Consider the following 22,663-nt stretch of genomic DNA (forward strand, 5'->3'; position numbering starts at 1 on the left):
CCGTTGCGAAGAATTTCGTCTGCGGTTACTGGAGGGATACCTTCGACACTTAATGAGATCGTAGGAAATGTAGTTTCCGTATGTTGGGGAAACAGTGTTGAAACGCGATCCCGTAGCAATCTGCGACACATAATAGAAGGAGAGCTTTTACATAACCGACTTGTACGCACCTCACCAAGGGTCAGAATCTGTCTCATTACAGAGTCCCTTGAAACAATCATTTTTACTCTTAGTAATGGCCTATTGTAACTTTTTACGCGGTACTCGAGGTACTGTTGTTCATATTCCGGCGTGTTTCTTCGCCTTCTGGCCTTCAAGCATTCCGTTCGGTATTTCGTTCCATCTTTTGAGTCCAAAATTGACTTTTTCACTGGCTTATTGGGAAATAATGCCTCCACGTTGAATAATGCGTTGCAGCTTCTGGATTAATTCATGAGAGTTAGCCCACTGAATACTTGCTCGTCGTCAAGGGCCTGGCACTCATTGATTAACCAGTTGGCGATGTTATACGTCAGTGAGATCAAATCGGCAATGATTTATCGTATCTCGTCCCTCTCTTTGTGGATTTTCGGTTGACATCTGATTCTCGGAAGCGCAGGATTTGGCATTCAGAGTCGCCCAATGGACGGGAATACAACACTAGCTTCCTTCAGCGTTACATCGAGCTTTTGAGAGATTGGGGTTGCGGGTAATTTCGCATTTGAAGAAGTTTCTTTTCTCCAATTTCCGAAGGCTTTGTCCACAACGACGACGTTATTTCGAATTGAACTTTCTAATGGATTAGTTAATTCGAAAGCTACAACAGCTTTTTAAATTATCATTTGAACAGTAAAGCTCTATGAATTACATTTAAATACTGTAAGTATGATTATTACCTAATTTTTTGAATTTATGTAACAGAATATAGAGTGAAGCTTTTCGGAGTCAGCTATATTATCCACATCCTTCAATATTTGTATTATATAACTAAATCATAATTGGAACCATCGTTAAATGTAAATAAAATAGGAAAATTGAGAAGCGACGAAAAAAGTTTGGCTTTTAAACTTATTTCGTTCAAAATTATGGCAGTTATACTTGCATAGGGTTGGTTTAATATTAATTGGAATCAGCTATTGATGCATTTCGTACTGGCTAGGTACAATTTGCAGCCGTTATCCTTATTTATCCTTGAGACATGTACTGTTTTCTGTCAATTTAATTTTGTGCATCTAGAGTCCCATCGTATAGATAAGGTTATAATATACTAGCCATTTACGCTTTATAGTTTAAGCAGTAAAACTGACTTCAGAGTGATGTCGATATTTTTGTGCTTATCGTTATTATCGAATAACTCAACGAACATGGACTGAAGTGAAAGTATGTCTAGAAAGCGCTCCACCGAACACTTCAGAGGTAAATGACGATAGTAACAAAGCACTATTAACCAGACCAATTTCGCGTTATCTGTACGTGTTCATCCGTATCGCACTGGTTCCACTGTTTCGTAGTTTTATTCTGTCATATTATTTGATTAGTGTGGAAATGCCTAAGTTTGTTATATCAAATATACCAGGTGCTATCTAACGGCTTGTCTAGGAATCAGTCCGCGATTAAATCGAATAAGTGGTGTATTTGATGTAAATAGCGAAGACGGACTTAAGCTTATGCTAAGTTGAATTTGATAAAGTTGTTGAACTATCTGTGATTGCACCGAATCAAATGAGAATGTAGCAAATCTCATCAAAAAAGTTGACAAGGAAAGTTGCTCGTCATATCATTTGGACAAGTTTTTGAATATTTTGAACTATACACCATCAATGTTTAAGTGCAAATTTCCAGTTGAACCGGGTCCTTTAAGCTTGAAAAAACGGTATAAAAGACGAACTCTGACTATTTCACTCTCAACTGTATTTTGATACGAATCCAAAAAGAACATCAATAGATGGTGTTTAGCGTTTTTTGTAAGCTCGCTGATATTTCATACTTTTATTTAAAAAGAAAAAAAAAGCAGACGCTGAACGCGATCAGCGAGAATCAACTTTTCAATAAAGACAGGTTGAATTACGTTTGCCATTCCTATGTGCTTTTAGACAAAAAAAGATACTTTTCTGCGTGTAAGCTTTGAATACAAATCAAAAGTATTCGTACGAAAACAATATGTGTTTGGATTGTTAGTGAATCAGTAAGAGTTTAAACTTGTAAATTACTAATAATGACCGGTTTAAAGTCACCAAAAACAAAAATAACGTAGGACAACAGATAAAATCTGAAAAGTTTGAAGGTAGTGAAGTGAAGTATCTTGTTATATTCATACGTTTTGTTTGTTATCGGGTCTAGCAGGTGCAACAACTGAGTATATAGTCTTTTACCGGCTTTCTTGAGCTCACTGGAGAAAAACAAGTAATACAAATTAATAAAGTTTCTTTCAACAGAAACTTATCAGTCAATTAACTTAACGTGCTTATTACCATTGCCCTGTTACGTTGTATCCCATCATTTACGTTACATATGATGATGTTACTTGGATATTCCCGTCTATTGGAATAACAAAATTTTTTAGTTCGGTGCTAATAAATTTTATTGGCGTAAGAAACGGATTCCTTTTAGAGTGTTTGTATTTAGCAGTGCCTTTATGAAGAATAAATTTGTTCAACTATTAGTTCCGGCGAGATGAAAATGCCACATATCTTTTCGAATTACGCCAAAGAATCGAAGAAGAAGGAAGTCACAACTAATCCCGGTGAGTAGTATGCTTTCACTTTATTTGAGAGTGCAAACCTCCTAATTCAGATGAACCTTGATCAAAATTAACTCATACAGCAGAAAATCTCAAAAATTTGTCGTCCATTAAGTACCAATGAGCAGATTTATGGCTCATGTACTGCATATCACCTCGTGCTCTTATCGGTGTTAATAATTTTTGTGAATTTGATAACATAATCTACAAAAGTAGTAATAGTCAAATTTTCAAATTTGTGTAATCGCACTTAAAAGATTCCCTCGTGTCGCTGTGAAATTCCTTCCTATAAGGGCGACACCCACATAATATAGTTTACTATTTCCTTATGTAGTCGACCTGATGTAATCAACACAAAACCCTGCAAAAATTTCATCATAGGACGCTGTTCAATTCCAGTTACAACATTCTGTATTTCCATTGATATAATTTCAACAAAGTTGCTTAATCTCAGTACTGTACTACATTGCTTAATAGCAAAAAAGTAAAACTACAACATTTTAATCAAACTCGTTGGCCATTGGAATCACCGTGTCTATTAATTTTTTTTGCTTTTTTGTTTGAAAGTCGTATGTGAAAATATGTCGAAATGAGAATTGATATGTATATGTTCACGTACAGAGTGGACCAGATGTAGGTTTGTTTTTAACTTAAACGTATTTCAATGCTGATAACTCTGAGAAATAGCAGAACCACATTTTACACATTTTCCAATATTCAAAACAAACTATTTTCACTCAATTGAAAGAATGCATAGCACCAACTGCTCGTTTATCACCTGATACCATTTAAAATAATTAACACTTGCCTTTTCTTCCCGCTATTAATATTTATTAACCTTGCCAATACCAAATACCAATATTTCGGTAACCACTTATTTCCTTCATCAGTGCTACACGTCTGTAGACTTGGCTTCCTTCCTCATCTGCAAATTGCAATCAATTTTATCAACAATAAAGCCACTTTTTTGTCTCAGTAACTAGATAAACAAGCCAATCTATTATTTGACTTATCTTGAAGATACAGGAAGTGTACTTCCTTTGATGAAGCCGTAGCATTTTGAAAAGGAACTTTACACTGGCCCACCCTGTATATATAATTATACCTCTTGTTCAATGTTCTTCTTTTCATACAAAAAATTATAAGTTTTTTAAGTGGTTCGTCTAGTATTTCTGGGTCCTATTTAGTGATATCAGTATTGTAACTTGGTCATGGTTGAAAGTCATGAACAATAATTTGAGGAACTTTCACAAATCGTTTGTATATGCAGTACCAATGTCAGCACTTGTAGTTGATATATAATAGCTATACGTGGTAAGTTAGCAGCCGATCTAACTAACAAACAGCCGGTTGAATAACGAACAATAACCTCTTTATTTTATTGGGACCTTTGATCTTAGCAAAATAAGAGATAACACAAATTTATCTACTATTTTGGGTGTTTCAATTTGTCCATTAAGAGTGAACTCAAAGTATTCCTTGCATGTTGAAGTAGGCGACTAAAAGGGATAGAAAGTTGTGAGCACCCATCTGATACAGCTACAACTTTTTGCTATCGAAAACGGATTTCGAATGCTTTCTGCAATGAATTGTCTGTTTATCCTACTTGAACGATAATTCCGGTTGGACATCCTTGGCAAGGTAGTAGGATTCTAGAGAGCATTCTTTTCCCTCGACACTGTGATCTCCTTTGAGCACTTTGATACCTTACGTGTCGTTAGCACAAAATTAACGTGTCGATACCGATGCGTGGGTTCGCACCAGATCTAAAAATGCGACAACGAACAAAGGAATTCCCGACGTCCTAACGAAATAAACCAGAACGCGAGAGGGAAGATCCACAACGGATCACAGTCCCGATCATTGCATCTTCTGCCTCAGATGGTTATTGAGGCGCGGCCCCTGGGATTCCCTCCCATCTTTGACATCCTCAGACCATTATTTGCAAGATGTCCCTAGTAGGGTTTTGCGAGGCCAAGGAAGAGGAGAAAAGGAGGAAGTCCTCAAACCCTTACAGTAGGAAAAACAACATCAGAATAATGCATTCTAACAGTTGCGGCAATGCGTTGTATCCCATAAACAAGTTAAGTGTATTATTTTTGGATACAACATTCTCAGGGCTTTACCTGTTTTTACCATATAAAGGGCTGCATCGTTCAAAAATATTATTACCTTGCCATACTGGATACCATTCGGCCATGGTAAATTCTTGGAATCGTTGGGAAACCTTTCAATCGTGTCATGGTTGCATTTTTTGAATACATCAACATTCAGGAGATATGACGCAGAGAGATTTTGCGAGCTTAGTCTACAAACTATCACAGTAGCAATGTATCTTCCTTCCACGTCAGTAGTCTCGTCTACTGAAACCCAAATGGTGTCAGCTTGAATGGCATGTCGAATATCGGGTAGCGTTTCCTTGTATACTTCTTGTAAGTACGATTTTCTTGGGGTACTTTCATTGGGAAATTTTTTATCCATACATTTTTCCAAAATTTTTGTCACTAATTTTATGTATGTATATATCAACCCTAACCAATGCTTGGCACAAATCTAAGTAAAATTGGGACCTACTACTTGATGTTACAGCAGGGGAAGAAGCTGTGATGAACGTTTGATTGTGGGTTAATTTTCTCTGTGTTTTGCAATAGAGATATGCTGAATGACTCGAGAGCATTGAGCCGCAGATAATGCCTTATCGCAACATGAACAGTATACATAAAATATTTGAGTCACTTTTAAAAGTTCCATTCGGAAACTCCCAGAGGTAATTGAGCACGAGTTTTTTTTAGATGACGGAATTTTAGGCATGTTGTTAGTTTCAAGTTAAAAACGCGACTGAAATATTCATTCAGGGGTTTCACAGAAGTTAGGAACTCTTGGTAATTCCCTGATAAAAAACAAAAAGTTTGATGAGCGCCAATCATCCCAATTGAAAGCCTTTGATGGTATAGTTTCGACCGTTGTTGTTTCGCATCATTATAGGGGGAAGTTGCATGGGGTACAAATATCCTACCTATATTTTGAACAATTATCTGTCGTAAGAGATTCTTTACTTTAATTAAGTATATCCGCACAGATGTATTTCGCCCCCAAACTAATAACGCTGCACCAATTTGCAGTCGCGCCAATTTGGAACTTTTTAAACGAATATCTTGGCAACTTTCGTAATATTCAGGGTGTTAACTCGGTTTAGGCGTTCCTTTTATCTTGAAACCTGACAGATCACCTTTCTTTCTGGTGAAATATAATAATAGGTGATGAAAGTATAACTGAAAAATGCTTTTATCACCTGTTATTATATTTCACCAGAAAAAAAGGTGATCTGTCACGTCTCAAAACTCTGTCACGTATCAAAAAACACTTAGACCAAGCTAACACCCTGAATATTACGAAAAATGCACATCTCCTAGAATACACCAAACGTTTTTTATTAGCCCCATGTGGTCGCTTTGTATTCACTTTTAAGTTTAATCTTCATATGAAAAATTATTTTCTATTATGATTTTTAATAAATAGAAAAATTCAAGAGCTAAAGCTAAGGGCAAGGCGAACTATGATTTCATACGAAAAACACGTGGAGAATGGAATTCTCATAAAATATTTTGTTCAGGGTATGGATAATACACTAATTACTGCAGTAACGTCTATTATCCTTCAATATAATATATTGCATTAAATAACTATGCCAATGAAGTAATACTCATTAAGTTATTGTCAATAAGTATGTGAAAAATGCCAATTCAGAGACATTCAACTTAATCGACGACACAAAAGCCATTTTAACTCTATTTACAAAAGATACAATGCTTACAATATAATAATTATAAAGATGTCGATTTTCCAACGATAAGTTGATAGTCTCAGTGTAGATGAGATATTATGCATATACCATGCTCCAATGATAAGCACCTACCGTCACTTAGCGATTTTTGTCGAGTGGCTGATAAAACAACGAAGAATTACACGCTGTATTTTCCCATTTGAGATTAAATAAAAATAAATAAAATCCCCTTATCACAATAATCTAAAAATTCCTTTGTACCAAATTATAACATAATATGTGGGAGACAATTGAATGAACTTGAACTCATTTTCGAATAAGCTATCATTATCTTTCAGTTTACAAAAGTGTGATATGCAAACATATGGGTACATATGAACATAGATCACGTTTATAGCGACTATATAAAATCACTGAGGTAATGTAACATGCAGAATGCTTACACTGTTTCAAGCTGCTCAATTCATCCGTTCTGCTAACCCCATGCAATCATGTGTAACTCACATGCATAATAATGATGCTGTTGCGAGAATCAATGCAATTAAGTTCAATATCGAATTTATAATATTATTAATGTTTTAATTTAAATTTAACTGGTTTAATAGAAAAATGTATCTACCTTTTTAGAAATTGTGTAGCCTTTTTGACCGCAGTGATTCCAACGTTAGGAAATTATACATTTAAAAATCACCTATAAATTCTGTTTCCAAACAATAGGATACTGTTCCCCACCCCCTTGACTATTCAAAAAGTTTGCAGCTTTTCTTAACTTTTCTGCGTCATACAGCTCTAGGGTGACCTACTCATCAATCTCATCTGAAATTCAATTTCCTGGCAACACAGATCGGTTTCTTGGCAAAAGAATGGTCAGTGCCAAATCTACTAGCTTTTTGTTTGCCATCTGTTCATTCGAAAAGATGAGTACTATTACTAAATGACACCTTATAATAATACTGACTGGATAAAAAAAAAAACCTTAAAATAATGCTTACTTAACTCGTTAGAGTGATCTGGAAAATATACAAATCATTAAATAGTTTTTTCTTAAAAAAGTTGACTGACGATTTCGTTCAGAGCAGAGACAATTCTTCAGATGCGGCCTCACTGACTGACTCTATGCACGATGTGGTCGATCTACCTTTTCTGTAGACATAGCAGTATTCTGAGAGAGTACCCTCAGTTTCCATAAACAATGTAAGTTTCGCCAGTTTACCACAGTATTTACAATTTTTTCAAACACGGTGATTACAGAAATAAGTCTATAGTTTACTATGTCCGAGGGATCTTTGTCTTTCTTGGGAACCGGTAGAGTTTTTATGTTCTTTCAGAGGTGGTTAGAGGTTTTTCCAAATTTTATTAAATAAGTAGAGGAGAGGAAATCTATTGCTCTATCGGTCTTCCAGAGACGTTGACGTTTCGTATTGATATTACCTTGTCTAGGCTGTGTATACCAGCCTCGACCCATCTCTGTTGGTGGGACAACGTGGTCGAAGTGTCAGTTTGGCAGTTCTGTTGCCAGTGAAAAAAGGTGTTGAATGAAAATTCGGCGCTATGTCCTTCTGGGAGAGACGAGGACAGTTTGTTGACCGTTTTCGTTTCTGGCAGCTAAGTTTTAATTTTAGCAAATTAGACGTGGTTGGCTTTGAAGGTTGGAGTATTTTTGCTTTCAGTGGCAGGTCTTATTTAATTGCAGAAAAGCAAAAGTCCCGTTTAAATCCGAATGACGTCAAATGTAATCACAACGATGTGAAAATGAAATGTTACTTGCCAGAAATCCCAGCACTATTTTGTATCGCTTTAAGCACGTGGCGCTCAATATTCAACCGGCCAAATATTCAAATATGGATTAAGCTTTACGACTTTTCAAACTTGCCGCCAACGACATTACCTCATTATTCGGCCGCTATATGGCGCTCGCAGTGGCTATCCTCGCGACCTCGTTGAGTGCTTTTAGAGTTATATCCAAAGTGGAATAGGTCTAACGGCGTTGCGGCGGTTAACTGTCATGGCGTCTTCGGATTGTTTTTGGCGAACTCAGTTAATTGCAGCAGGAAATTTCGAGATAAGATTCCTTGAAATTACAATCACTTTTATAGTTTCGTCTTTTCCAGAACCATATAGCGACGAATTATCGTTCAACATATTTTCCACTGACAAGAGAAATGTCAGTTGACAACAACAACACGGTGACTCATCAGCAGACATGAGTCGACGCGAGCCAAGTTCGTTGGAAAAGAGTAGCGTCACGATTAACACCCGAGGCTAGTCGGGTTCACTACATGAGATGACACTGGGAACCTGGGGGGCATCGCGAGTGTTAAACAGAACACGGTTACTATCATTAGTTCATAGTCTCTTTTCTTAGGATGTAAGTGTGTATGCACGTTCGTTCAGTAATCGGTATACAGGGTGATGCAAATCTGCTATGCGGAATAGAGTCTTTTTCACTTTAATGATTTATATTTCTAGGTCTGTCACTGCGAGTACTTTTGTAATTAAGATGAAAATTCTGTTAACAGCATGTTAACATTCGAGGAAAATTGGGCTAAACAGCAATATTTTGGAAGAGAAAAACATAATTTGTTCGTTTGGAAACCTGTTAATTCTACCCAGCTTACAGACGAGTATTCGCATTTACTTGCGATCCAACGCTCTAGCTACCGTAGTTTTTGAGTTATTATGATTATAATGGTGTAAAGGCGGCCTTTCTTAGGAATTCGAATATCAGTGGCAACTAAAAGTTTAACCAGGGGAACAAAATTTACTTGATATTTTTTGCTTGAAATAGCATGAAGAACCGCCTGGCATACAATTTGCCGAGTCCTTTCCAAGCACACTGTATGGGGTATCTGGCGTTGCGGCTGTTCTAGCCATATCTTCAGATATTCAACTTATACTATGGTAAAAATCGATCTTGCGCTAAACTTGTTAATGCTATCTCTTTCCATTCAATGAGAGGCGGATTGAAAGTGTCCCGAATGGAAGTTACGAAGTTATACGTGGAATTGGCACCTAAAGAAAAAATCCAGATCTCATATATTTATATTACGTTTTCTTCGTTCATATGTAAATTCTAGCCACATTTCTCTGAATAAATATACATTCTTACGTACAAATTGTTAATAATAAAAAAATGTAAGAGCGTTTATAATTTCTTTTTCATAGAGGAATTAGTAAAAAATTGTCTCGGCAAGGCAAACATGCGGCCATAATATTGGTTACTAATATATACATACATGCATATCTATCATTTTTCCGCAGTATCGCGTATTTCCCGTCTTCGCAGTCGTGAAAGGAGTGCAATATCTGTCCACATCCAAAATAATGATAAAGGAGTGAATTGTGCCCATAATATATTTGTGCTGTGCTTTGTGATTTTCAGTGCTTTTATAAGTAATAAACACTCAGTTTTACCCGTATAGTAACCTCCAGTTAATACTAGCAAAGTTAAGCCAACAATTCCCTAAGAATAATTGCAGAATTCATAGTCCGATTGCCCGCCAATCATCGTTTTCTTTTTCAATTGAGCCTAAACACATGGTATAAAAGTGAAGTGTAACAATAGTTTATAATGTCATTTCTCATGGTAAAACTTAGTAATAAAACGCCAATTATATTTATGAGAGTTAAAGTTGACGAGATGAATCAATTATCGTTGAATAATTTGACTGTTAAAAGTTTTTTGATTGAATTATATCCTGTGGTCTTTAATGAAAAGCGACAGAAAATAATAAGGACTCAATGAAAACCTATCATTCAGTAAATTCCAGAGAAATTGCAGAGGGTTTATGTCATATCGAGCCGGTTATCCACTATTCTGGGCAACTCATTGGCTATTTCATGAAATTTTGCAAAAATTCATTCATGGAATTTATGACAAATCTGCCTTAACAAAACTACTTTCTTTGATTCTATGACTCATTTCAACTACAAATATCTTCTAGGTTTGTTTTCACAATTCAATCGACGTACTACATATAAAGATTCATCAAATTCATTCAAATAATCAAACACTTAATCGAACCATATGAACCTCATGCAGCCGAAAACATCCAATGATTTCAAAGTGGGAATCCCATTGTGGACCATTTTTTTTTACTTTATGCAACCTACTGAACTAGTCCTTGAAAGTGTCTAGTGACTTCAATCGAACAAAGATAGAATTTAGGAAACTATCTCACACATAAATTTTATCCCGAGGGCCCAAATGGAGACGAAATATGCTATGCTAGCGTGTGTATATTTGGCAAATTTGAGCATCCTTACTGAATTCGTAAATGATACCGTCTCTAGTTATTTGACATTTAGTCCTTCATCCCTTCTAAAAATTAAATATTTCAAAAATATCCTCCGTGGCGCATAAATCCACTTCTAAGGAAAAAGGGATCGGAGTTGACGAAAATATATCAAAATAACATGGATTACTTTCAATTTATCTTATTGCCTGAAGGTCCTCAGAGTCTCCTTCGCTTATCGGCCCAATAGATATTATTGCAATGGAAGAATTCAACCAGAATAAGACAAACTTATATTTCGCTCTATCCTCCCGTTTTTTTTCTCATTGCTTATCAGAACGGAAGCTTTATGTGATAATATCTAAACATATCATATACAGTATCTACTGCTCAAATTTCCTTGATTTCTGGAATTTGACAAGCAAACTACTAATGAATTCTTCAGAATCATTTTATAATTATCATGTATATATTAAAAAATGCTCAAACCAACCAGCTGGGTGGATCACCTCTCGTAATCACGAGTAGCAAATAGCAACTAGATGCTCAGGGAACAAACAGGTGTTTATTCTCTGATAATCTTTTAATCTGTAGATGCGACTTATCAGAATGAGATAGAAGCGATAACACTTGAATGTATCCACATACTTCATTCAAGCATAACCCTCACTTTATAGAAGAAACTTCCTCATCTGATCCACTACCAATCAGCATTTTCCATGAATGAGGTAGACAAGCATATTTATTATTCCTATAGACAGTTTTAGTTGATCAGCACCCTATTATCAGCCATCGTGTAATACAGTGCGGGAAATTTGATTAGCGGCACAAAGCTTTTTATCAGAATGAAGTAAATGTAATGTAGATATTTAGATAAAGGTAGAATTTTGAGTTTCTAGTAAGTAATTGTGTTTCCGATATGCGTCTTCCAAAGTAATTTTTAGTCTAGCGTAGGCTGACGGCGATTTCCTGACTCGAAAATTTTTACAATGTATGTCGTGTAACAAGTATTACCCGACTTTAATCGCGTTTTTCTCTAAAAGTATGAAAGGTCCCTTTCTTCCCAGGCGGTCACATATGTTTTTAAACATATTTATAAAAACAACATAGGGATGGATTTCATTGAGACTTATTATTTTCTTTTATTGCTTCTTACTTCATTTAACGTCGCATTTGTGACTATCATTCCAGTGCAATATCCAAACAACAAAAAATCGTCTATAATTGTTTATTAAGTGTAAATCATCATCAAAATAGTTGTTATTAAATATAAATGCACACGGTACACAAGTCAATACTCAAGAACGTTATGCGAGAAGTTTGAATGTTCCCGCCTATATTTTGGACAAATTGTTATTGGAACTTTCTAATCATGAGTATTTTACGGAAGTACGCGTTATATCGTGACCTTAGAAGTCCCAAATGTGAAGTAATTGTTAAATCATCATTAATGATCTGATTTGTACGCTGTCATAATATGTAAAGTGTTGTCTGCAATATAATTGACCCAGTGCCGTATAATAAGCTTGGAAACAAATAGTACATTTAAATCAGCTCAGTATCAACCAAAGTGTGAAAAAAGATAAAGTTACCGGAACAGGACATTAAAAAAATATTCTCAAAGTTTGAAAAATTTGTATCTCTATTGTGTGCCTACCGTTTGAGAATAAAACTAAATAAATTTGCGAAAAAAAGCAAAAATTAAAGGCGGGAAGCTGAACGGACAAAAAAAAGATACAAAAATTTAGGGGTCCTATCACGCACGTAATGTTCTCAGATACACAACTAGCAGTTAAAAGATCATATAATTTTCAACAATTCGACAATTACCGACTTCAAGGGAAAAAAATTTACTACTCAGCATCGAACCACACTAAATCTGAATTTACAGTCAGAGGTGGAGAAGACTCCAATCGTTGGAGCGTCAATCCGAATCCACATATCATTTACAGCATCAGAAACAGCCTGCTAAAACACCCTCTTAATCCTAGTAACGTGCCTGCCAAATCTAACGATCATCTGGTCGATTTACTGATTATTATCCAATCAATTATAATTTTATCAAGCCTACAGCAACCACTGTTAATTCAGCATCCAACTAGAAAATCTAGATTTAACGTTGATTCGGCTAAAGACAACATCGAACTCAAAATTTATTCCCGGATATCATCATTATTGCTGCTTTCCTTTTCTACTTCTTTTGCTCATCTTTCTACTATGCAGGTGAACAAAATCAGCTCGTATATGCCATTAGTGGAATGGAGAGTTAAACCAGATCCTGGAGACTGACACTTGTTATTTGATAATAACAACGAAGTCTCCGACCAAATTTCAGAATTTGGCAGGACTAAAGTAAACTTTGCACTTTTTCAAATACGATTTAAGCCAATGGACTGACAACAGCTACAGTCAAATTCCAGGGCGATTGTTAGTTAGCATATTTGTTATGTTGTTTTGTTTTTCGCGTTCTTCCAAAGGAAGTTTGATATCAAGAATAGCAGTGAAAGATATTTCTGTCGTATCAAAATTCGAAGGAAAGAGGAAAGTTTCCAGTTCAGGAGAATTTCAATTTCATATAGTATAGAGCTGCTTGCCAAAGGGCTGAATCAACAGAATCTTTTATTTCCAGTAATATCATCGAAAATTTGAATTCCACTTAATTTTTATCTTTTTGTTGAGCTTCCTCGATTCCGTTTAGATTTTTGAAATTAATATTTATTACTTGTCAATGCGCAACTACTTAAATTTGGGCAAAGTACTCGAAGCTTCAGGACAGTACAATTTAAATACGAAACCAGTGAAAACCAGCGATATTCATTAATTCTAATAAATAATATAGCGGCATATGTTTGTGAATGATTTATCTATTTAACAATACTAGTCTTTGCAATAAAGCATAGGTGACACCCTAACTGCAATTCTGCTATTATTCTAGTCCTCCAGGTAAAGTCTTTCCTTCAGAGACCTTCAGGTTAGAAGGCCAAGTCTTTATCTCCGATACACTTCTTTCCCCTCCCTCACTCCTGATTGTGAGAAATGTGCAGTTTCCGAGAAGTGGCTTAAAAAGCAAAAAACACTGAATTAACTTTAGTTTAACCTAATTTGTCACAGTTCTCAAAAAATATCACTGAACACAGGCACAAGACGATTGTCAAAATTTGCTGAAATTATTTCTTTTTTTTTCAACTCTTCATAAGAACCATTTGATAGAATTCATCGTAAAAAAGTGTTTTTTTGTTTATAAACCAATATTCTCGGAAAACTAGCATATTTTTATGTACAATAGGAAATATAGAAGCAAAATAAATTAGCTGATGTTTTTTTTTCAAAAATGATATTCAATTCTCGTTTATAAAATTTTAAACCAAAATAAAAATAGTAAAATATATGTACATAAACTATTCAATAAGAGAAAAGTAAAAATTAAAAAAATTCAAGTATTGTACAAATAAGTAGCATCGTCTCATTTTTGTGCCCCTTGTTGAAGAATTAAGAAATAGAACTTAGTTATTTTAGCAAGCGTTTAAGTCGTTTATTAACCCAACGGAAGCCTAAACCCAATTCTATAAAAATAACTAATTGTCGTGATAATAATTATAGCTTAAGTTAATTAAACATAGAAAAAATAATATCGTGAATTTGCTAGACTTGCGTAATATTTATACTATAGACAATTATCTCCTACATAAAAAGTATATGTTATATATATATATAGATTTACTGAGAGTCCTCCCCTTTTAGCTGTATATTATTCTAGTAAAATAGACTAAAGACGCAAACGCGTAAACAATGCAAAGAGCTCCGACTTCAGTTGACTTTCCGCCACAACAGCATGAAAGCAATATTTATGATGGTACCGCAATTAATGATAATACAATTATTAATGGTCTTTCAAATGTTCAGGTTAACAGAACAAGATTTTTTCGTAATATCACGGCACAATGTGTAGATTTTGGCCAGTCCTTTAATTCATTCTTCGGTAGATTAAGAGGGAGTTTTAGTAGTAGGGTTGATGATGCTGGAGATATTGACGATAAGGATGATCGACGCGGTTATGGCATTGGTGTCGGAAATAGTGTTGATTCTGAATTGCTACCGAAAGGTAAATAGTTGTGTGACTATATTCATTTCAAATATATTAAATAAGAGAATGATTTTCGAAGTGATGCAAGTTATTTTTAAAAAAAATGTCAATCTTCTAATTAGTTTCCTTCCTTAAAAGCACTTGCTTCATTTTCAAAACTAATTAAAAATAATCGAGCCAATTTTTGAAGAAAACAAATGTTGAGCATTCTAGTAACCATGTCGTAAGGGAAACAAACAGCATTTTTTCTAATTTTCGTTCATTTACTCCAATCAATTAATAATTAGAACGTCTACTGTCGGTCGTTCATTGTCAAATAAGTTCTATACATTCGATTAAATTGAATTCAGTTAGATAATTGGATCAGATTGTTTTTTTGCCAATAGATTTATTCATAACGCGTGTATGAGTTCATCGAATTATTTTTTTGTCCTCCAAGCAATAACTCAATTTAAAAAAACCAACTAATGCTGAATAAAAAAAAGATCAAGGCCATTTTACAAGATGGGCACGCACACAGAGCCAATTTCTGTTTTTACAGTTTTCATAAAGCTTTTTAATATAAGGGTTTTCTTGAATAAGCTTCCCCATATGCAATACATACATACAATCAACCAATTAAAAAGTTGGGCAGTTATTGCAGTACACTTTGAAGTCAAATATCTCGAAAACCATATCGCAACCTTGGGAAAAAGTGTCGTAACTCAAAAATTCGTCTTTTCTAGTTAATATCACCATTGATAACAGAATATCCATTAAGGGGACGTGACGGATTCAAATTTTGATTATTTTACTTTTTTCAAACGGTTTATTTTTTGAGAAAAAATACCGATATTTTGATGAAATTTTGCATATATATTATCATAATGTTTAGACTTAAAAAAGGGGCTTATGAAATTTTCCAGGGTTCTATTCGTTTGCTACTATTCTTTTAATAAAAAGTTAAAATTTGACGGCGTAGTTGATTTCTGGGATTTTAAGAAAAACAAAAACTGAGGTTTTAATCAGCATAAAATTCTCAGTACAAAAGCTGAATCATAACCGGTGAATCCAATGCTCCCTTCTATTTATACAACATGCTTACAGAACAAGAATGTGCAATATACCCATCTAAAGCAGACGTTTTGAAGAGAAAGGCACGATACAAGAAATAAGAGGCTCGAAATACGGGTTGGCCCGCCGCGCTATATACACTGGCTACTCATTTTCAAAATCGAATATGAGTTTCATATTCTTACCACATATTTTCAAATGTATTTTCAACCAAAATCAATCATAAAAAAAATTACAAAATTTGAATGGTCACTGCCTTAGAAGTTTGCAATATTGAGCCAGCAGCTAAACGCAGCGGTGACATTATGATGTGGGGTGTTATGGCATCTAAAGGATCAGGATTACCGCATATAAACCAAGAAAACGTCACTAAAATATATTAATTTTACATATCAACCCAGTACATACCAGCTACGGTTGCTATATTGGGCTTGATATTTGATATGTGTTGTTAGATCCCCACAATGATCCGAAACACTCATCCAGGGTCGTTAAGGAATGGATTCTCTATAAAGTCAAAAGAATTCTTGCTTAGCCACATCTGAGCCCGGATTACAATCTGATAGAACACTTATGGGCACACGTCGAAAAGAGAGCTAAAAGGTAAAAATGACTTGAAGAATCACATAAAGGATATCTTGAGATCATGCGGAAGTTACCGGAAAAAAATCACATACGGCTTCTCTTTATGTCCTGGGACGCTCACAGAGTCTGGTTCACATCATGCAGCATTGGCGTATGTGCTCGACGTTGCGGGGCGTTCTCGACGGATTCTCCCATTAACCTACCACCATCCCCAGCGCCCCTTTATCTTTTAAGTAGGTAGGACCGTCCGATCCTAAATGCTTGGCACTTAGTGGTAGTATTAGGTAAAATCCGGCACCCATCGAAATTGTGTGTTCTCTTTTTGTATTACAGTAACTGCCGAACTTTTTAATTGGTTGACTTAATATCTGAATAACATTAATTGAACCGTCTGCTAGTGCTTGTCAAGACGCTCGAAATAATGTTGATTATACGCCAGTTCTCATTCCTATTTCCCTACTTTTAATCCACAGATACACGTACATGTGTCAGCATCATTAACCAAGGTGAACATGATGAACTAACAATTAGCGGTTACCGAAGATCTTTAATACGTTCCACATGCTGCTGGTTGTGCATTATACTGACTTGTGGTTTACTACGTTTGATACTACACTGGAAACAACGCTGGCTTCTATTCGCTACCTATCAATTGTGTCCTCTGGACGTAGCAGAGAAAATTCTCATCGAGGAAAATTACAACAGAGCGCATACAAGCTATTATATTAAAGATGTAATTACAATTAATGATGCCGTTCTAAGGTACGATGCGATGAATGTGAGATATCCTAATCCTAAAAATATGGTAGTGAAATTGCGCATGTGAATAACTTCTCAATGAAAATTACAGCAATCTCCGTGAGGATAAGAAAAAATGGGAAAGCTATTTTCCACGGGCAAAACCAGAGGATAAGATGGCTCAACGCTTTCATCTTTCGGTACACTTTTCGTCAGGGCATTTCAAGCGTAAGTAAAAGCAGATTCAGATACAGATGGCAAGGATGTTCTGCCATCTCCGCACAATGCTGTTCTTGTTCTCTAACTTTAAATTTTGAGGCTGTCTTGAGAACTTGTCTTTTTTTTCCAGATTTTGAATCAGTTCGTCTATTCCGTTGCAAGCAATTGCGTTATATTTGGGATGAACAAACTCAAACGTTCCATAAACTTAAAGGACTTGATATGAACGTACCTGCACGATATCTTCATCAACGAAAGGGTCTGTCATGCAGTGAGGAATATGCGAGACGTCTAGTTTATGGACCCAATGAAATAACAATTCCATTCAAAAATATTCCAACACTACTATTCCTCGAAGTATTGAATCCATACTATGTTTTTCAAGTATTTTCCGTTATACTATGGATGTGCTATAGTTACTACTATTACGCTGTTGTCATCGTCATAATGTCGATATTTGGCATAACTATGTCGATTATCCAAACAAGAAAGGTAAGAGGATTCCTTTGTATTAACAAAAATTTCAGTAGAACATCCTGGCAATTTCCAGAATCAAAATGCCCTTCGTGATACAGTCGTAAACAGTGACTTTGCGTTTGTGATTCATGATGATGGGAGTGTTGAACAGATGGAAACGCACTTCCTGGTACCAGGAGACATCATAGAAATCCCAGCAAATGGGTGTACTATGCAGTGTGATGCAGTATTGCTTTCTGGAAACTGCATTTTAGATGAAGCAATATTGACAGGTATTTCTAGGAAGATCATTTAAAAAAAAAACGATTTTTCTTCTATTGTATTCGTCTTACAACAGGTGAAAGTGTGCCAGTCACAAAAACGCCATTACCTCTGAAACAAGGTCTGATGTTTGACGCGAAAGAACACAGTAGACACACCCTTTTCTGCGGGACGAAAGTTATTCAAACGAGATATATTGGAACAGAAAAAGTTTTAGCAGTTGTGATTAATACCGGCAACATAACTGCCAAGGGGGGTCTCATCAGATCGATACTTTATCCACCACCCGTGGACTACAAGTTCGAAAGAGATTCATATAAATTTATAACGCTTCTAGCATGCATAGCAGCTATTAGTTTCTTGTACACTTTAGTAACAAAGGTAAAATATCTCTATTAAATTTTCGTTTAAATAGACGCAGAAGATACATTTCCCTCATCCTAACAGATAATGCGAGGGATTCCAGCAACAAAAATTGCCATTGAAGCTTTGGATTTAATCACAATTGCTGTACCCCCTGCTCTACCTGCGGCAATGAGTGTGGGCCGTTTCTACGCACTCAAACGGTTAAAGAAACAAAATATTTACTGCATTGCACCTCGATCTATAAACATAGCTGGCAGTATTAACTGCGTGTGCTTTGATAAGGTATTTGAGTACTCATAGATCCTTATAGTTTAGATGTTAATTGCAATTTCAATTTTGTCCTCAGACTGGAACTCTAACAGAAGATGGCCTGGATATGTGGGGAGTACTTCCCAAATCACCAACTAACCAATTTCAAATACCACTGAAGGATGTTCAGCGTTTACCTGAGGATCATTTTCTTTACGGAATGGTTTCATGTCATTCAATCACAATAATGAATGGCGAATTGAAAGGTGACCCCTTGGATTTGAAAATGTTCGAGTCCACGGGGTGGATATTGGAGGAAGCAAATATAGCCGAAAATAATAAATATGACTTGCTGACACCAACTGTACTTAAACCGCCAAAACTAGGTAAACTCGTACTGACTCAAAGCTTGCACTATATACAAATATTTTTCCCATTACACAGGTAAGAGCGATAGTGACCGGTCTTTAAATTTAAATGATTCTGTGGATCAGATCCTCATTTCAAATGATATTGGAGTTGTGCGCGAATTTTCGTTCGCAAGCAATTTACAAAGGATGTCCGTCATTACTAGACGTATCGGTGATGATCATTTCAATGTCTACTGTAAAGGATCACCTGAAATGATTCAAACACTTTGTCGCCCCGAATCTATTCCACTGGATTATTTGAATCATCTAAATCATTATGCCCAGCAAGGCTACAGAATCATCGCTATTGCATATAAGCCACTTGATCGTAAGATCACCTATACAAAAGTACATCGCATTGCTCGTGACAAAGTCGAGAGCGATTTAGAATTCCAAGGGTTCGTGATCCTGGAAAATCGTTTAAAGCCTGATACGACGAATGTCATCGCAACATTAACAGCAGCCAATATAAGAACAGTGATGATAACAGGTGATAATATCTTAACAGCCATAAGTGTGGCAAAAGATTGTGGAATAGTAACGAAAAAACAAAGTATCATAACCGTAAATGCACGATCGCATCCCAGCAAAGCCAATGATTATGAAATCTACTACACACTATCAGCTGCCAATCCTAGTATTTCCTCTCCGAATTACGGCACAAATGGGGATGTTTATTCCCTGATGACGAACAGTAACAGTATTGCTAGTTTAGAAACAACAGACACCTGGACACACCGAGATTGTGTGGTGACTTTGACCCAGGATGAAATTCCTTATTTGAATAACTATCGATTTGCCATTGCTGGGAAAACTTGGTCAGTCTTATGTGATCATTTCCCTGAGCTGGTGTCGAAAATAGTTACAAGAGGAACAATTTTCGCTCGCATGTCGCCAGATCAAAAGCAAGAATTGATTCAAGAATATCAAACTCTAGGATACTACGTAGCAATGTGTGGAGATGGCGCGAACGACTGTGGTGCTCTGAAAGCAGCTCACACGGGAATATCACTTTCGGAAGCTGAAAGTTCAGTAGCATCTCCCTTTACATCGCGAAATCATACAATCGCTTGTGTGCCGACCGTGATCAAAGAAGGACGTGCGGCATTGGTGACCTGTTTTGGAATTTTCAAATACATGGCTGCTTATTCTCTCGTACAGTTCATATCAGTGCTAATGCTATACTCCATCGATTCGAACCTCACTGACATTCAGTTCCTTTATATAGATTTATGTCTCATATCGGTGTTTGCATTCTTCTTTGGACGAACGGGAGCCTACGATGGACCGCTGGTTGCGGAAACCCCGTTGAATTCATTGGTTTCTGTAAGTCCGATTGCATCGCTCCTCCTACATATTCTCGTGTCAATGGCATTCCAAGTGGCCTCGTGGTACCATGTACAGCAACAACCCTGGTTCGTCCCATTCAACTTTAGTGCAGCCGCAGACGAAAAACTCGGTTGCCATGAAAATTATACCATTTTCATTGTGTCCGGCTTTCAATACATTATCCTGGCGTTCATTTTCTCCAAAGGGAAACCTTATCGAAAGTCGATACTATCTAATTATTGGTTTATATCAGCAATTCTTATAAACCTGGCTATAGTTATCTACATGGCAATGATACCTCCTGCCTTTTTGGCTAATTTTATGGAGCTGATTTTACCACCGGGCGACTATTGGTTCAGATTCTACTTAATACTTTATGGTGTGCTCAATTTCGTGATATCATTAATTATTGAGGAGGTCATAGTTGAATATTTGCTCTTCAAAAAAATGAGGTATCGATTCCATAACGTAGCTAAATCACAGAAGAAGTACCTGGCAATCGAGCGTGAATTGAACAATCAATATAGCTGGCCTCCGCTGTCTAACTATCAAGATGAGGCCAATACTATGAATATGACTGAAGATTGTTCGCCAGTATCCTATGCCGAGATTGGAGCCGAAGAGCACAATGCCGAGAATTTAGAATCTGAAAGAGAGAACAGTATTTTGAACCGTTTCTTCGACCCCAAACTCCAAACTAGCAATGCAGATGAGCACAGTCTTTCTGCAATTGAATCAGACTCAGACATGGAGCAATATGAAGAGACACATCCTCCCAAGGAATTAACTGTTGAATTGCCACTAAAGACTTCGACTATACCATCTTCAATTGAGGCGTCAATGCATAATCGGAGAGAGCCCGAGCCCGAGCTTCAAGTGGAATTTGCGTCCCCAGTACATTCTGGATTGCCAACATCACATCCTTTCATAAGCAATGCATCTTCAGTAGACCATGCATGCGTTAACGGCACTACGAGGCAATCTACCCCAATGAAAAAGCCCAGTACATTAAAATTGAAAGAATTCACATTCATTGATGACAATTCAACAGACCAAAAATCAGCAACTAGTACTTCTATCCAAATGGAAAATTGTATAAAAAATCCTGAAAACAGTATGGAAAATAGATACATAGGTAATAAAAGTAACAATTCCAACAGTAGTCTTAAACGTAAGGATCAAATAATGATGACAACAACCAGCTGAAAGTTACTTAGAAAATTTCTACGGTATCAAAATTGATTATGTTGTCCATAATCAGTGCTAATAATGAATAATAATTTTGTTAATGACTAGTCGATGAATTTTTTGCAGGCAAAAAATGTGTGCTACCTTTAACTACAAAAGTTTTGATATCAGTTGTATAGAAAAAATAAAGTGATAAATTTATAAATATACAGATTTGTCATTCCAATATGGGTAGCTTGTAATATCAGCACTCTTCAGCATCTCTTCGACAATGTTGTCTTTAGAGAAATCCCATGTGCTTAAATAGAGTCGCTGACGTATCCCATCCCACCTTCCACAAGGAGACATCGCCTGCTAGACGTAGGACCCCCGATATTTGCCATTAACCTACTTAACGCCGAAACTCCAGCTGCAGCATTGTTCGCTGTTGCTTTGATTTGCTCAACAAACCTTCATCTTCGCTTTTGACTCGATTTCTCGACTCGCCGAACGATATAGGACGCAATGTCGGAATTATCGTTTTAGTCAGAATGACTACTTCGGTTTTTCCAGTGCAAGGTTGAAATCATGAGCAGTCATCCACCCGCTTACCCGTCGCATCAATATGCCAAGTCTGCTCTGCGCTTGTTCGACAATGCGTCCAGCAACAAGCGTCTCAACATTATCTGCATAACCGACCAAGGCCGACTCATCTGGCGCGTCGAGTTTAAGTAGAATATCATCATTGATAGCGTTCCACAGGTCCGGCCCTAGAATGAATCCCTGCGCTATCCCCGACATGACTGACTGACCCTCTAGCGTTTCATAGAGCAGGGAGCCATTCCTCGGATAGTCTCTCAATATCCGTAAGAGATAGCTCGGCACGTGAAAAGTATTGTCTAGTGTGCCTGGAATGTCTTCCTATTTTAGGGAATTAGAGTCACAAAAGCGAAGGAAGAAATGCCAATCATCAAATGAGGACAGTAA

The 22,663-nt window shown here is 36.4% G+C and overlaps 1 protein-coding gene across 11 annotated transcripts; it reads left to right on the forward strand.

The window, feature by feature from the left end:
• Window positions 1–1,439: 1,439 nt before the first annotated feature.
• Window positions 1,440–21,902, forward strand: LOC119660735 (probable cation-transporting ATPase 13A3). 11 transcript variants are annotated; one of them, XM_038069411.1, is made up of 13 exons: window positions 8,441–8,912; window positions 8,973–9,165; window positions 9,217–9,638; window positions 9,765–10,089; window positions 11,930–14,840; window positions 16,934–17,222; window positions 17,311–17,426; window positions 17,548–17,909; window positions 17,968–18,166; window positions 18,232–18,536; window positions 18,603–18,803; window positions 18,868–19,156; window positions 19,215–21,902. In XM_038069411.1, the coding sequence occupies exons 5-13, from the start codon at window positions 14,528–14,530 to the stop codon at window positions 21,713–21,715; spliced, it is 4,575 nt and encodes a 1,524-aa protein (XP_037925339.1). In that variant the 5' UTR covers window positions 8,441–8,912; window positions 8,973–9,165; window positions 9,217–9,638; window positions 9,765–10,089; window positions 11,930–14,527; the 3' UTR covers window positions 21,716–21,902. The 11 variants fall into 11 exon arrangements, with proteins under 11 accessions (XP_037925344.1, XP_037925346.1, XP_037925339.1 ...); XM_038069407.1 differs by having other exon boundaries at window positions 8,973–9,638; XM_038069408.1 differs by having other exon boundaries at window positions 8,973–9,638; window positions 9,765–10,043.
• The last annotated feature ends 761 nt before the right edge of the window (window positions 21,903–22,663 follow it).

Source organism: Hermetia illucens, chromosome 7 (assembly GCF_905115235.1).
Source record: "Hermetia illucens chromosome 7, iHerIll2.2.curated.20191125, whole genome shotgun sequence".
NCBI classification, from domain to species: Eukaryota; Metazoa; Arthropoda; class Insecta; order Diptera; family Stratiomyidae; genus Hermetia; species Hermetia illucens.